This window comes from Ahaetulla prasina, chromosome 6 (assembly GCF_028640845.1).
Source record: "Ahaetulla prasina isolate Xishuangbanna chromosome 6, ASM2864084v1, whole genome shotgun sequence".
NCBI lineage: Eukaryota > Metazoa > Chordata > Lepidosauria > Squamata > Colubridae > Ahaetulla > Ahaetulla prasina.
In genome coordinates, this window is record NC_080544.1 from 43,629,322 (window position 1) to 43,642,528 (window position 13,207).

Below are 13,207 nucleotides of genomic sequence, written 5' to 3' on the forward strand. Positions count from 1 at the left end.
AGCACCCATGATTTCTGAAGGCAAGCTGTGTCACTGGTTAATTGTCCTCACTATTAGGAAGTTTCTCCTTAATTCCAGGTTGCTTCTCTCTTTGATTAGTTTCCAACCATTCTTCCTCTGGTGCTTTGGAGAATAATTTGACCCCCTCTTCTTTGTGGCAGCCTCTCAAATACTGAAATATTGCTATCATGTCATCCCTAATTATTATATATTATATATTATATCGATATTATATTAATTATATTATATTAATTATATTATTCTTTTATACAAGGTAGTTGTGTCTAATATACCAGATATTTCTATCCCATCCCTGGATTTCCATTTCACAAGGAATCTGCTTGTCCTCCTCTCTATTTAAGCAACTGGAAACCACAAACACCATGAAAGTAACTAAGAGCTTGTGCGTGAGGAGTCCCAGAAAAACTGACTCCTCTTTGTATCACAGACAGTTATGGTTTGACTTCTCTCTGTCCCAACTTCACCCATTTGCCAAGTCCTGCCATGTGAAAAAGGAACTGAACGCTGCGTTTGTTCACCTGGCCCCAAAGCCCAAGGGGACTGACACACAAAGAAGGCAGATGTGGGTTTCACATCTGGTGAGCTAAAGGGACCGCTGGGACCCCTGTGGACTCCCGGGAAGGAGTTAGCAGCTGCCGTGAAGCCGCGTTGTCATACCTGTTTGGGCTCTTCTTGCTCTCCTGTCAGCGCTACTTGCCCGGCTTCGGACGTCCCGGGGTAGCTTCTCTCATTGGGGCAAACCCCAGCCCCCGTTCCCCAGAGGTCTCCCATTCTTTTCGCTCGGCTCGCGGCCGCCAAGAGAGTAGCAGTTGCCACAGGAAGTCGAAAGCCCTCTCTGGCAGGAGGAGGTTCCTGCAATTTAGAAACCACCGGAAAGAATGTGGAGCCGCCACGGGCGGCCAGCGATCTCTTCTTTCTCACTGTATTTCTTTGGTTCCGTTCCTTGCCAGAGGAGAAGATCCCGCGCGCAGGCGAGATCTCGCGAGATCTCTTCTGTGGGAGGTAAAAGGAGGCGAGCGGGGCAACTGAGGGGGGAGGTGTAGAGGCGGCGCGTCTCTCGCTTTGCTGAGGGGGTCCTAGAAATGATTCCTTGCCATTATTACTTGTCGACTCGGGAGGACGTCGCCCGTAATAGTCAGAATAACAAAATAACAGGGTTGGAAGGGACCTTGGAAGTCTTCTAGTCCAACGCCCTCTCAGGCAGGAAACCCCTATACCATTTCAGACAAAGCCTAGACTTCTATACTCCCTCAGGATAGCAGCATTTAAGTATTTTGGAGGGAGATAGTCGGGAAATGTTTGGGCTATCTTTTGCTTAAAATAATTAGTGACGCCTACTGCTTCAGCGACAAATGGATAACTTCCAATCGGATTTAAAACTTCCAATGATTCTTGTTTAGTCATACAAAACCAAAACGACTTCGTTGCGGGAAACTTATTCTCAAGATATGCTGGGGTTTCGGCTGAAATCAGAACTTTTGTTTTAATATGTACATTCAAGTGTCATGAAATGACTGCAGGTAATCACCTATGTTAATCACTGAGTGGAACGGTTTCTTTTTTTTTTTATTGATAAAAAAACAATACAAACTTTTTAAGGAATACATTCTAAATTGAAATAGTTACCTCCAATCGTCCAATGATATTGTCTACTAACATACCTTCCAATGACAAGAAATGGTGCTTAAAGTTTTCTTGGAACTTTCATTTCTAAAAAAAATACTAATACATTGCTATGTACAGGCTTCCCTAGTGGTTAAACTGAAGCAAGGTGCCAGTCAATAGGTAAAACTATGGAACAGAGTTGTGTCTTCTAAAACTCATCTTGCAATTTCTGGTATGTGGCAAATGTGCATCCTCTTCCAAAGGGAGAGCATAGATTTAGCCATTTAAAGCACTGGTCACCAACTGGTGGTCAATTCTCACAGGCTCAAGGTTGACTCAGCCTTTCAGCCTTCCGAGGTGGGTAAAATGAGGACCCAGATGGTTGGGGGCAATATGCTGCCTATGTAAATTGCTTAGAGAGGGCTGTAAAGCAGTGGTCACCAACTGGTGGTCCGCGGACGACTGGTGATCTGCGATAAAATTTTGGTGGTCCGTGGAGGATTCTTTGTATTTTTGCCAGTGCACCCTGGTGGAGGAGCTGCTCTGGGATGACCAATGGGCCAGTCCTGTGAGTGTGATTACTACAGCTCTGGAATATGGGATTGGCCGTGGCGGGATTGGAAATCTCTGCCCTGGGGTGGCACGTGCAATATGCAAAAAGGAGTGCAGCCCTCTCTGTCCAGAATGAAATAATGGTGCTGTTGCCACGGCGGGGGAGGAGCAGCGCAAGTGGGCCGAAGAAGCAATTGCGATGGCTGGAAGCCGTGGGAGCGAAGCACTACTTACACCTGCGCCATATCAGCATTCCACCTCGGTATATTTGCCCAGCCGGTGGCGCAAAGCAAAGCAACCCTTGTCTCCTGCTGCTTGGGACTCGAAGCGGTAAACGGCGACTGGTTCAGGGAGCAGCCAGATTTTGCTGTCCATTGTGGAAGCCAGATTGGCCCTCTCCAAGCTCTTGTCTCTTGAGGAGCGCTCACTGAAGTGGCGCGGGAAACTTCGGCTGGACTCCTCGAGAGACAAGAGCTTGCAGGGGGCTGATCTGGCATCCGCAATGGAGAGAAAAATTCGGCTGCTCCCTTGACCAGACGCCGTTTACTGCTCTTGAGTCCCAAGTGGCAGGAGACAAGGGCTGCTTTGCGCCACCGGCTGGGCAAATATACGGGGCAGAATGCTGATGCTGCGCAAAATGAAATAGAGAAAAAGAGACAGAATGAAAGAGAGAAAATGAGAAAGAGAATGAGAGAGTGAGAAAGAGACAGAGAGAATCAGAATGAGAGAGAATGAGAGACAGAGAAAGAGAATGAAATGAAAGAGAATTGGAGAGAGAATGAAAGATCAGAGAGAGAGAGAATCAGACTCAGAGGGGGAAAGAGAGAGAAAGAGACAGAATCAGAATGAGAGAATGAGAGACAGAGAAAGAGACAGAATGAAAGAGAGAATGAGAGACAGAATGAAAGAGAATCAGAGAGAGAGAATCAATGAGAAAATCAGATTGAGTGGGGGGAGAGAAAGAGATGACAGAGAATGAGAGACTGAGTGGGAGAGAGAAAGGGAGGAGAAAAAGAGAATAAGAGAAAGTGGGAGAGAGAATGAGCAGGGGAGAGAAAGAGCGAATGAGAGAAAAAGAGTGAGAGAGAGGGGAGAGAAAGAGTAAGGGAGAGAGAAAGAGAGAGGGGGAGAAAGAGAATGAGAGAGGAGGGAGAGTGCCTGAAGGACCCCATCCCGTCACTGGGAGTCCAGGTGCTTCAGCAAGCAGCGCGCTGGATTCGTATTAGTGGTCCATGGGATTTAAAATTATGAACTTGGTGGTCCCTGAGGTCCAAAAGGTTGGGGACCCCTGATTTAAAGTGTTCTCCGTTGCTTGTACATGTGAGGAAGAAGGTGTGAATTTTATCCAATGGCTATTTCACCACTCCTCTAAATTGAGAAAAAGAGGTTGTTATGGCTAGTGCTTTTGCTAATGCTTGTTTTCTGTGGGCTTGTCCAGAGTAGTCCAAGACTTTTGCAATTTAGCAAGATGCTAGGATTAGAGCACAAAACTGAGACAAATGAGGTCAAAACAGCATCTTTGAGAAGCCTAGCTATGTATTCAGTGTTAAATCAAAATAATTCATTTCTAATATAATATCCATTCATTATGTTTAGACTCTGAATCTCAGGCCCAAAGAAATGAATCTTCTGATAAGGCAAAATTCTGCCTGGTCTTGTATTATTGCAAAGTTATTTTTGTACAACTGAGAACATTACTGTTATACAATATTTTAAACTAAAAACATTAATAAGAACAGTAAGAATTGTGAAGCTCAAGTACATACTATCTCCCCCCACCCTCAGTCTACCAGTGCTGCAAGTTCTCTGGTAAGCCTTCAGTACACAATGAAGTTAAGATCATATTTTGTTTTTGCAGCCCATGATAGGTTTTACTATATAGAGAATCTATAAAAACTTAGCATAGCCAGGTGTATACATGGTATTAACCCATGGTTAGCTCTACAAAAAATGGTTGGATTTCGTGCATGACTTGCTAGGCTATTCTGGTTTCTTCTAGTATACATCCCATCATCATTTCTCCATCTCTGTGTTTCACAGAACCCTTTAACCTTGGTCTAAAAGTCACCTTGAAACAGCAGCCACTTTAGGTCAATATAATACATTCATCCTTAAATTCATGTTATAGTTAGGCTTCCAGGGAGAGGGAAGAAGAATAAGATTGCCTATTAACCAATGTCAAGGAGACTGATTTAGCTTGTCATATAAACATACTAAGTCATAAATAATGGCTTTTAAATTAGTGGCCCAATTCACTTATTGTATTTGTAAATTATACAAGTTACTGGATTATGATTATGAACAGATGTTCATATCTTCAAAGTGTGCTTATACACTGCATACATCTAGTTGGTGAGTCGGAGTAACAATATGTTGGTTTTCAAGATAAGCCTCTAAATTAGAAATTTTACTTATATAGAATAGCCTGAGCATGGCAGGTTATAACTGGGTTTTAATTCTGCTTGTGGCATATTGAATAAAATGTGCAAAAATTGTTTACTGCCCAAGCTGGGAATGATGTACATGACACAGGTGTGACTAAAACTGTAATCTAGACCACATCTTCCCTATCTTTTTAAACAAGTATTTTGTAAAAGCCTTGATTGGCCAAAAGCTATAATGGGTAACTAGATAGACATACACACACACACACAGATATGTGACCATATTATATGGAAGCTTATGATTTGGAATATAAGAGATATAAATAAATACTATAAATTAATACTATGAGAGAAAAATAGAGTTATTTTGTTTTATGATGGTGAGAGAAAAGAGAATATAATAAATTTGGAAAAGTACACTGAGCTTATATGCCATGCAGTTGATGAACACTTACAATGAAAATATACACTAAGAGCGAAATAGATACAATATGTCTCTGTTGAAGTCATCTAGATTGTTGTTAGTGGATGGGAAAGCAGGAACCAATAGAATGATGATACAAAAATAGTTGCAAATTACATGACAGTAAGTGGTAATAATGAAAGAAATTGAGTTGAGTTTTGGGGAAAATTAGTTAATTAATGGAGATAAGAAAATACAGAAAAAGTTGTTTTCCAATTGGAGACAAGAATGAATGAAAATGATGTTTAATGAATATCTGCTTAGAAAAATGGCAAGAAATACATAGCAAGAAACATATATATTTTAAAAAATCTAATTTGATTGTTTATGACAAAAGATTTAAAAACAGACTGATTAGAGATTCAGAATCTACAAATTTATTTTAGATAATATCATAGTTGAAACAATGCATGTGGAAAACATGGAAACTAAACTGAATGTAAAATTACTCAAGGAAATGTCATAAATCCATTATGATCTAGAAAATAGATGTCTCACAAAGGAATGATTAGAAATAGATATAAGGAAATTGTTTGGAACAAAGTGAAAATGTTACAGACTGCCACAGACTATAAAGCTGTACTAATGTAAAATTTGAAAAGGATGCTGGTGAAATCCTGAAGTGGAGTAGATTGTAAATGAGAACTTATTTTGTATATAATCATTGCTAGAAAACATGAGAGTAAAATATTACATAATGTATCCAGAGGAAAGTTTGTTGAAGAGAATAGGCAAAGAGAGCAAGGTATGGAGGCAGAATACAACATTGTAAATACAACATTGCTTTGAAGTGGATGAAGAAAATTAAACAAGTACCATAGCTCCCAAAAAATGAAGAGAATTAAAAATAAAAGTGATGAAGTTAAGGTTGAAATTAAAGGAAGGGGTTGCTGGAAAAAATATTTTAGCTACTATATAGGAATGCCAGTAATATACTAAACAGTAGAATTGAAATGAATCAATATCAGTATCCAAGAAAAAATGATGAAATACTGTGGAAATGAAGCTTTTAAAAATGATGACATTAGGTGGAGAAAGAATGCGGAAGGGACATTAGAAATACGTAAAGACAGTATTGATGTCTGATGATAGGAAGAATGCTATTATTCTCCTATACAAAGGGAAAGGAAGGAAGGAAGGAAGAGTGAGTATATAAACTTCAGGGAAATCCTTTTCTCCAGTGTCCCTGGGAAGGTAGTTTGGCAAAATTTTGATTGAATGAAAATGCGTACAATTTGGGAGCACAGTATAGCATTTTTGCCAGGTAGCAATCTGCAAATTACAATAAAGTGAATAGATATTTACATGAAATGTTTTACATAAATATGGAGCTATTTGCTGAATAGATAAAGGCATATATTATGGAAATAAGCTACATGTGAAATAAATAGAGTGCATACTGAGTGAATGGTTTAGCACTGAACAGGAAGAAAGACAATGTTATATGATTTCCCCTTGGTTAATTAATTTATAAACATATTAGGAATGTTTGTAATATTAGAGGTGTATTGCTTTGAGACATCAATACAGAAGTATTTTCTGTATTGCATAAAGAAGTAGACAATTAAAATTGTATTGGTGGATATAGCATATAGATATATATCTCAATGAATAAATATATATCTCAATGAATAAATCTCATAATGTATCAAAAACCAAGGTAATTGCATCTTACAGAGAAAATTATTGCAATAGAGCTATTAAAATGCATGTGTGGTAGAGCAAGAACATATAGATTAAGAATATACGGGTATTGAATGAATATGGATTTAAATACAAAAGTGAATAACAATGATGAAATATAAGCAATATACTTTAAAATATTTGGTCATGTATAGCAAATGAATAAAGTTTGTCCTGGCAGCGGTGTTATAGCTGTGGAACCAAGGCTCATTTGCAGGAATATAAAATTATATATGAGGTAATATTAATAGTGCTAACCCAGTTTAACTGTTTCTTTTTATTTTGCTTATCTCGGTCCCATAATTCCTGTAGCTCAATTTTTTTACTTACTCTTCTTTATGCTCTAAATAACAGTCTTTACTGCAAAAGGGTATTGTATGTTGTGAATGGATATGTATAGCAGCAAATAATATAATATAATATACCCAGCAGTATTCTATTACTGTGTGATTATTTTGAATTTTTAATTCAGCTTTTATTTTTCTTTTCTTTTTACCTGAAAACTCTGGTTATATTAGAAGCAATTACTCACAATCCTTGCCACAGGTGGTATTACATAGTATTTGTTATATAAAACTAGTCCTAAAGGGAAATCCAGTGGTAATGGAAGATGAGAATTGTCCCAGACTGCAGACCTGCTTTTTAAAGGGAATGCAGAACTTTATGGCATGAGTCAAACTACCTAAGGAATGGTCTTTCCCCAATGGACCTTCCGTCGTGAGCTCAAAACACACTTATTCATTCAAGCGGGACTGGCATAATAGTGTTGAATTTTAATTTGGGGTTTTGTTAATATTTTAAAATTTTAAATCTAAATTTTAATTATCAGCCTTTTATAATCTGCTATGTTTTAAATGTTGTTTTTAATTGTATATATCTTGTGTTTTATTTTTGGCTGTACACCGCCCTGAGTCCTTCGGGAGAAGGGCGGTATAAAAATTTAATAAATAAATAAATAAATAAATGGAACTGGCCTGCCCAGTTCATTCTGGCAGAAGAAACTTTATTAATCCAAAAGGGTCTGGTTTGTAGGATCCAAGAGAAGGCCCTTTTCTGCTGTGGTTTCCATTCTCCAGAATATTATGTCCCTCAAGGTGAAAGCCACCCCCATCCTCTTGATCTTCCTTAACAGCCTCAAAACCTGGCTTTGCCAATTGGCAAAATATGATCTTAATGGGGTGGGGATACTTCATATTGGAGATAGTTAGTGGACACGGGAGAAGATCCCGTTGTATTCTGGTTTTTTAATTTATTTAATCTTTGTTAATTTTACTATTTAATGTTTTGTATCTTTGTATCTTTGTTTTTATGTTTGGAAGCCACCCAGAGTTGCTTGACAGTGAGATGACAGCCATATAAATTTAATAAATAAATAAAATATTGGTTTGATCCAAGCCAGGTTTTCCAGAGAATATAGAACCATTGCTTGAAGTAGAGGTGAAATTTATTTAGGAGCATGACAGACAGTCACAGCAGAAAGCTTACTGTAAAAACGGTAAACATAAAAGGACAAAAGTGAAAAAGGAGCAGATCTGAAAATGGTTCATTAGGATTAAACTGTTAATTATTTATAACTTTGGCCTACAAAGGAAAATTCAGAAGCAAAACAAAAACTATAAAAAGACATGCTAATCAAAATATCTGAAATTCAAATTCCATATTTTTCACATGAATGTGAAAGACTGTATTAAAGAACAAAAGTGAGGTTTTGAAAAAAGTCTAATGAACAGATTTGTGAAATATTGAATTGTCCTTTATAATAAAAGGTATATGGTCATTGTAACTATAAATTAATGTGTCAGGGTTCCAAATACTCCCACAATCAAAGAAGACACCACGGCAGGCAGTTCCTCAAAGTTCCATTTTATTAGAGATATCATATTGGCACATCTGGGAAAACACGAATCTGAAAGCTCCCGGGTTTTCCCCCCCAAAGGAAAGTCAAAGTCCCTTCCTCTGCACTCACATATATCCATCACATAGTCCAATGAATCTACCATCCCATCTGGGAATGCCTCCTAGTCACGCCACTCCAGGTACAAGCTGAATGTCCTTGACTCTCAGAGAAAAGAATGTTATGGCTAAATACCTCTACCAACTCCATATAAACCCCCTCCCAGTTTCCCACAGCAATAAGTGTGGCAGCCCTGAAGATCCAAAAGAAAAGATGGCCTCCAGGGCTGACACAATTTATTTATTTATTTTTATTTTTCGCATTTTTATACCGCCCTATCTCCCTAGAGACTCAGGGCGGTTCACAGCCAGATAAAATATACATATAAATACACGATAAAACATCCATTAAAAAACTTATTACATAAGGCCGAATAATTAAAAATAGCAATACAAATAATAAAACCCCATTAAAACCAAATTCAAAATTTAAAATTCTAGTCCAGTCCTGCGCAGATAAATAGATGTGTCTTAAGCTCGCGACGAAAGGTTCGAAGGTCAGGAAGTTGGCGGAGTCCTGGGGGAAGTTCATTCCAGAGGGTGGGAGCCCCCACAGAGAAGGCCCTTCCCCTGGGCATCGCCAGCCAGCACTGTCTAGCCAACGGCACCCTGAGGAGTCCCTCTCTGTGAGAGCGCACGGGTCGGTGAGAGGCATTCGGTAGCAGCAGACGGTCCCGTAAGTAACCCGGCCCTATGCCATGGAGCGCTTTGAAGATAGTTACCAAAACCTTGAAGCGCACCCGGAAGGCCACAGGTAGCCAGTGCAGTCTGCGCAGGAGAGGTGTCACATGGGAGCCACGAGGGGCTCCCTCTATCACCCGCGCAGCCGCATTCTGAACTAACTGGAGCCTCCGGGTGCTCCTCAAGGGGAGCCCCATGTAGAGAGCATTGCAGTAATCCAGACGAGACGTCACAAGAGCGTGAGTGACCGTGCATAGGGCATCCCGGTCTAGAAAGGGGCGCAACTGGCGAACCTGGTAAAAAGCTCTCCTGGAGACGGCCGTCAAATGATCTTCAAAGGACAGCCATCCATCCAGGAGGACGCCCAAATTGCACACCCTCTCCATTGGGGCCAATGACTCACCCCCAACAGTCAGCCGCGGCTGCAGCTGACTGGACCGGGATGCCGGCATCCACAGCCACTCTGTCTTGGAGGGATTGAGCTTGAGCCTTTTTCTCCCCATCCAGACCCGTACAGCTTCCAGGCATCGGGACAGCACTTCAATAGCTTCGTTGGGGTGGCCCGGTGTGGAGAAGTACAGCTGAGTGTCATCAGCGTACAGCTGGTACCTCACACCGAAGCCACTGATGATCTCACCCAGCGGCTTCATATAGATGTTGAACAGAAGGGGCGAGAGAATTGACCCCTGCGGCACCCCACAAATGAGGCGCCTCGGGGCCGACCTCTGCCCCCCTGTCAACACCGTCTGCGACCAATCAGAGAGATAGGAGGAGAACCACCGATGAACGGTGCCTCCCATCCCCAATCCCTCCAACCAGTGCAGCAGGATACCATGGTCTATGGTATCAAAAGCCGCTGAGAGGTCTAATAGGACCAAGGCAGAGGAATAACCCCTATCCCTGGCCCTCCAGAGATCATCAACCAACGCGACCAAAGCCATCTCAGTGCTGTATCCGGGCCAAAAGCCGGACTGGAACAGGTCTAGATAGACAGTTTCATCCAGGTACTGGGGTAATTGACATTCCACCACACTCTCTACAACCTTCGCCGCGAAGCGAAGGTTGGAGACCGGACGATAATTACCTAATACAGCTGGGTCCAGGGAAGGCTTCTTGAGGAGAGGCCTCACCACCGCCTCTTTCAAGGCAGCCGGAAAGACCCCCTCCAGCAAGGAAGCATTCGTAATCTCCTGGAGCCAGCCTCGTGTCACCTCCTGAGTGGCCAGTACAACCAGGAGGGGCATGGGTCCAGTAAACACGTGGTGGCATTCAACCTACCCAGCAGCCTGTCCATGTCCTCGGGAGCCACAGGGTCAAACTCAACCCAAACAATCTCAACAAGACCACTCTCCGACGTCTCACCTGGATCCACCCAATTTTGGTCAGACCATCCCGAAGCTGAACGATTTTATCGTATAGATAACCACTAAATTCCTCGGCACGTCCCTGCAACGGGTCATCCCGCTCCCCCTGTTGAAGGAGAGAGCGAGTCACCCGAAACAGGGCGGCCGGGCGGTTATGTTTGTGATGGCCATAATCTACTTCATAGATTATTGATTTTGTGTTTACTGTTGAATTTTTTTAAGTATACACGTAATTAGTTCACATTTTCAAGCTGATAAAAATAAAGAATATAGATACAAAAGAGTAAAATACTAAAACCAAACTAAAGTATAAATTTTAAAAAAATGTAAGGATGAAGTTTTGGTAGTATATTTTCTTTATAATGTTCCTAACCACTATGACACACATTTTGAAAAAGCTTTTCCATGGCAACTATATTGCAAGAGCTTATTAAATGTTCTTAAGATTTCAACCAAAAAGGTTTAGAGAATCTGACTGCCAATTTTCTAGGGATTTCTTTAACTTGGTGTTTTCTCCTTGTAAAAGTAAAAAATATTACCTTGCCTTAGTCACAGAATGTCTCATTGCTCCAGTAGGAATATGAAGTAATTGGGCAAGAAGAAATCACATCAGGGAATTATAAAGTAATCTAGGACAATGTATTTTTCTATGCAGTTATTTTATAAGTTATTATGTTTTATACACTGTGAAAAATACACTAAGATTATGAAGTTGATTTTAAGTATGACATTAGGTTTGTGGAAAAATTGATCTCTAGATGAGGTCAAAAGCTTTGAAATAGAAAATGACGTACAAAAGGTCTGCTAGTTTGCTTATTTACGATGGACTATAATTGATCTATAAAAGATTGCTACAGAACTAAATGCTAATAGAACCCACATTTGATATAAATGTTTCCCAATATCTAGAGTACGTACAATTACAGGTAATCCTTGATTTACAACCATAATTGAGCACAAAATTTCTGTTGCTAAGCAAGACATTTGTTAAGTGAATTTTGCCCCATTTTATGAGTTTTCTTGCCAAAGTTAAGTATATCAGCGCAGTTGTTAAATAACACAGTTGTGAATTGAATCTGACTTCCCCATTGATTTTGCTTGTCAGTTTTGAAAAAGGTGATCACATGACCCTGGGACATGGCAACACTAACTATGAATCAGTTGCGAAGCATCTGAATTTTGATCACGTGACCATGGGGATGCTGCAATGGTCATAAGTGTGAAAAATGGTCATAAGTAACTTTTTTTGGTGCTGTAACTTCAGTCACTAAATGGACTGTTGTAAATTGAAGTCTAGCTGTATTTGAGCTGATAAATGAGCATCCCTTCCCACCTTTTAATTTTTTTCTTTTCTCAAGTTTTTTATTTTTTATTATTTTGTATAAAAATGTCAAATCAATACATGAACAGTGTGGCACCTGGGCGCCATACATTCCAATACAAACAAAACTGATCAGATTAAAAATTATTACTACGTTCAATCAATTTATGAAATTCCCATAACAATGCACATCTATATTAGGTTAGTCTATCATTATTCAATTATTCCACTTATTTCTCATTATTACTTTAATTTTATCAAATAAAAATGTAGTACATTAATATTCCCTTTATTTCTATCTCTTACTCTAGCTTTTAATCATATCACCCTATATTAAAAAACTTTTTCTTTCTTTCTTTCCCGTCTAACTTCTAATCATGTCACCTGCCTACAAAAAGAGAAAAAAAAGTATAGAGAAGGAGAGATGGGGAAAGACAATTCAAAACCCCATCCATCCATCATCTCTTGCCTGCTTTATACTTTAATACCCTAACTCTTCCCACCTTTTTACTTCCACTCATTCCTTTGCGGTAGAAATCCTAATTATCAGCTTTCTCCTAAATGGTCACTGTAAGAAAGTACCACTCAACGATGTATTCTCAGTGTCAGCAACTTCTAAAAAACATTTTATAGCTCATGCTGTTTATTGTATTTGTCTATTAAGAAAATGTATATAACTCTCGGTGACTCCGTGGCTTATTGTTTAGGTTTTGATTAAAACTTGTGACAGGAATATGTGATGCAGCAATTAGATCAGTTTCACCAATAAATTAAATCGTGCAATTCAATTAACACATAATATATTTGCCGGAGAAGTGCATTCAGAGACCTGACTATTTCTCTTGAGGAGAGATGGAGTTGACATCGCTCCATACTAATGAAGGAGAATATTCTCCCTGGAGTCTATTCACGCCCGCCTCAAAACAATTCCTCAACCTTTTTTTAATTCTTGACCTGACGAGTTCCCTGCATCATTTGAGCTCCCTAGATATCCGCTGGAAGCTCTTTGAAAGACAAAAACTACCTCAAGCAGAAAAGTAGAGACGCAGAAGCGATTTCCCGCCTTTAACGGTCGGGAAAGCCACTCGGACCGGTGGACGCAACAGAAGGAAGGGGAGGGGAGTCCCTCAGCGTGACGCAGAAACTAGGAACTTGACAACGGTAGCCGGGGCAACCAAAA

At 40.0% G+C, this 13,207-nt stretch overlaps 1 protein-coding gene across 4 annotated transcripts in view; it reads right to left on the bottom strand.

Annotated features, from left to right (window-relative positions):
* EDRF1 (erythroid differentiation regulatory factor 1) overlaps nucleotides 1–968 on the bottom strand; it is a 33,290-nt gene extending 32,322 nt beyond the window's left edge. For 2 of the 4 annotated variants that reach the window (XM_058188385.1, XM_058188382.1), the window contains exon 1: nucleotides 679–967. In XM_058188385.1, the coding sequence (XP_058044368.1) occupies nucleotides 679–792 (114 nt within the window). In that variant the 5' untranslated portion in view covers nucleotides 793–967. Of the gene's footprint in view, nucleotides 1–678 lie in introns of all 4 variants that reach the window. The other 2 variants (XM_058188383.1, XM_058188384.1) reach the window with 2 other exon arrangements.
* Nucleotides 969–13,207: the final 12,239 nt, after the last annotated feature.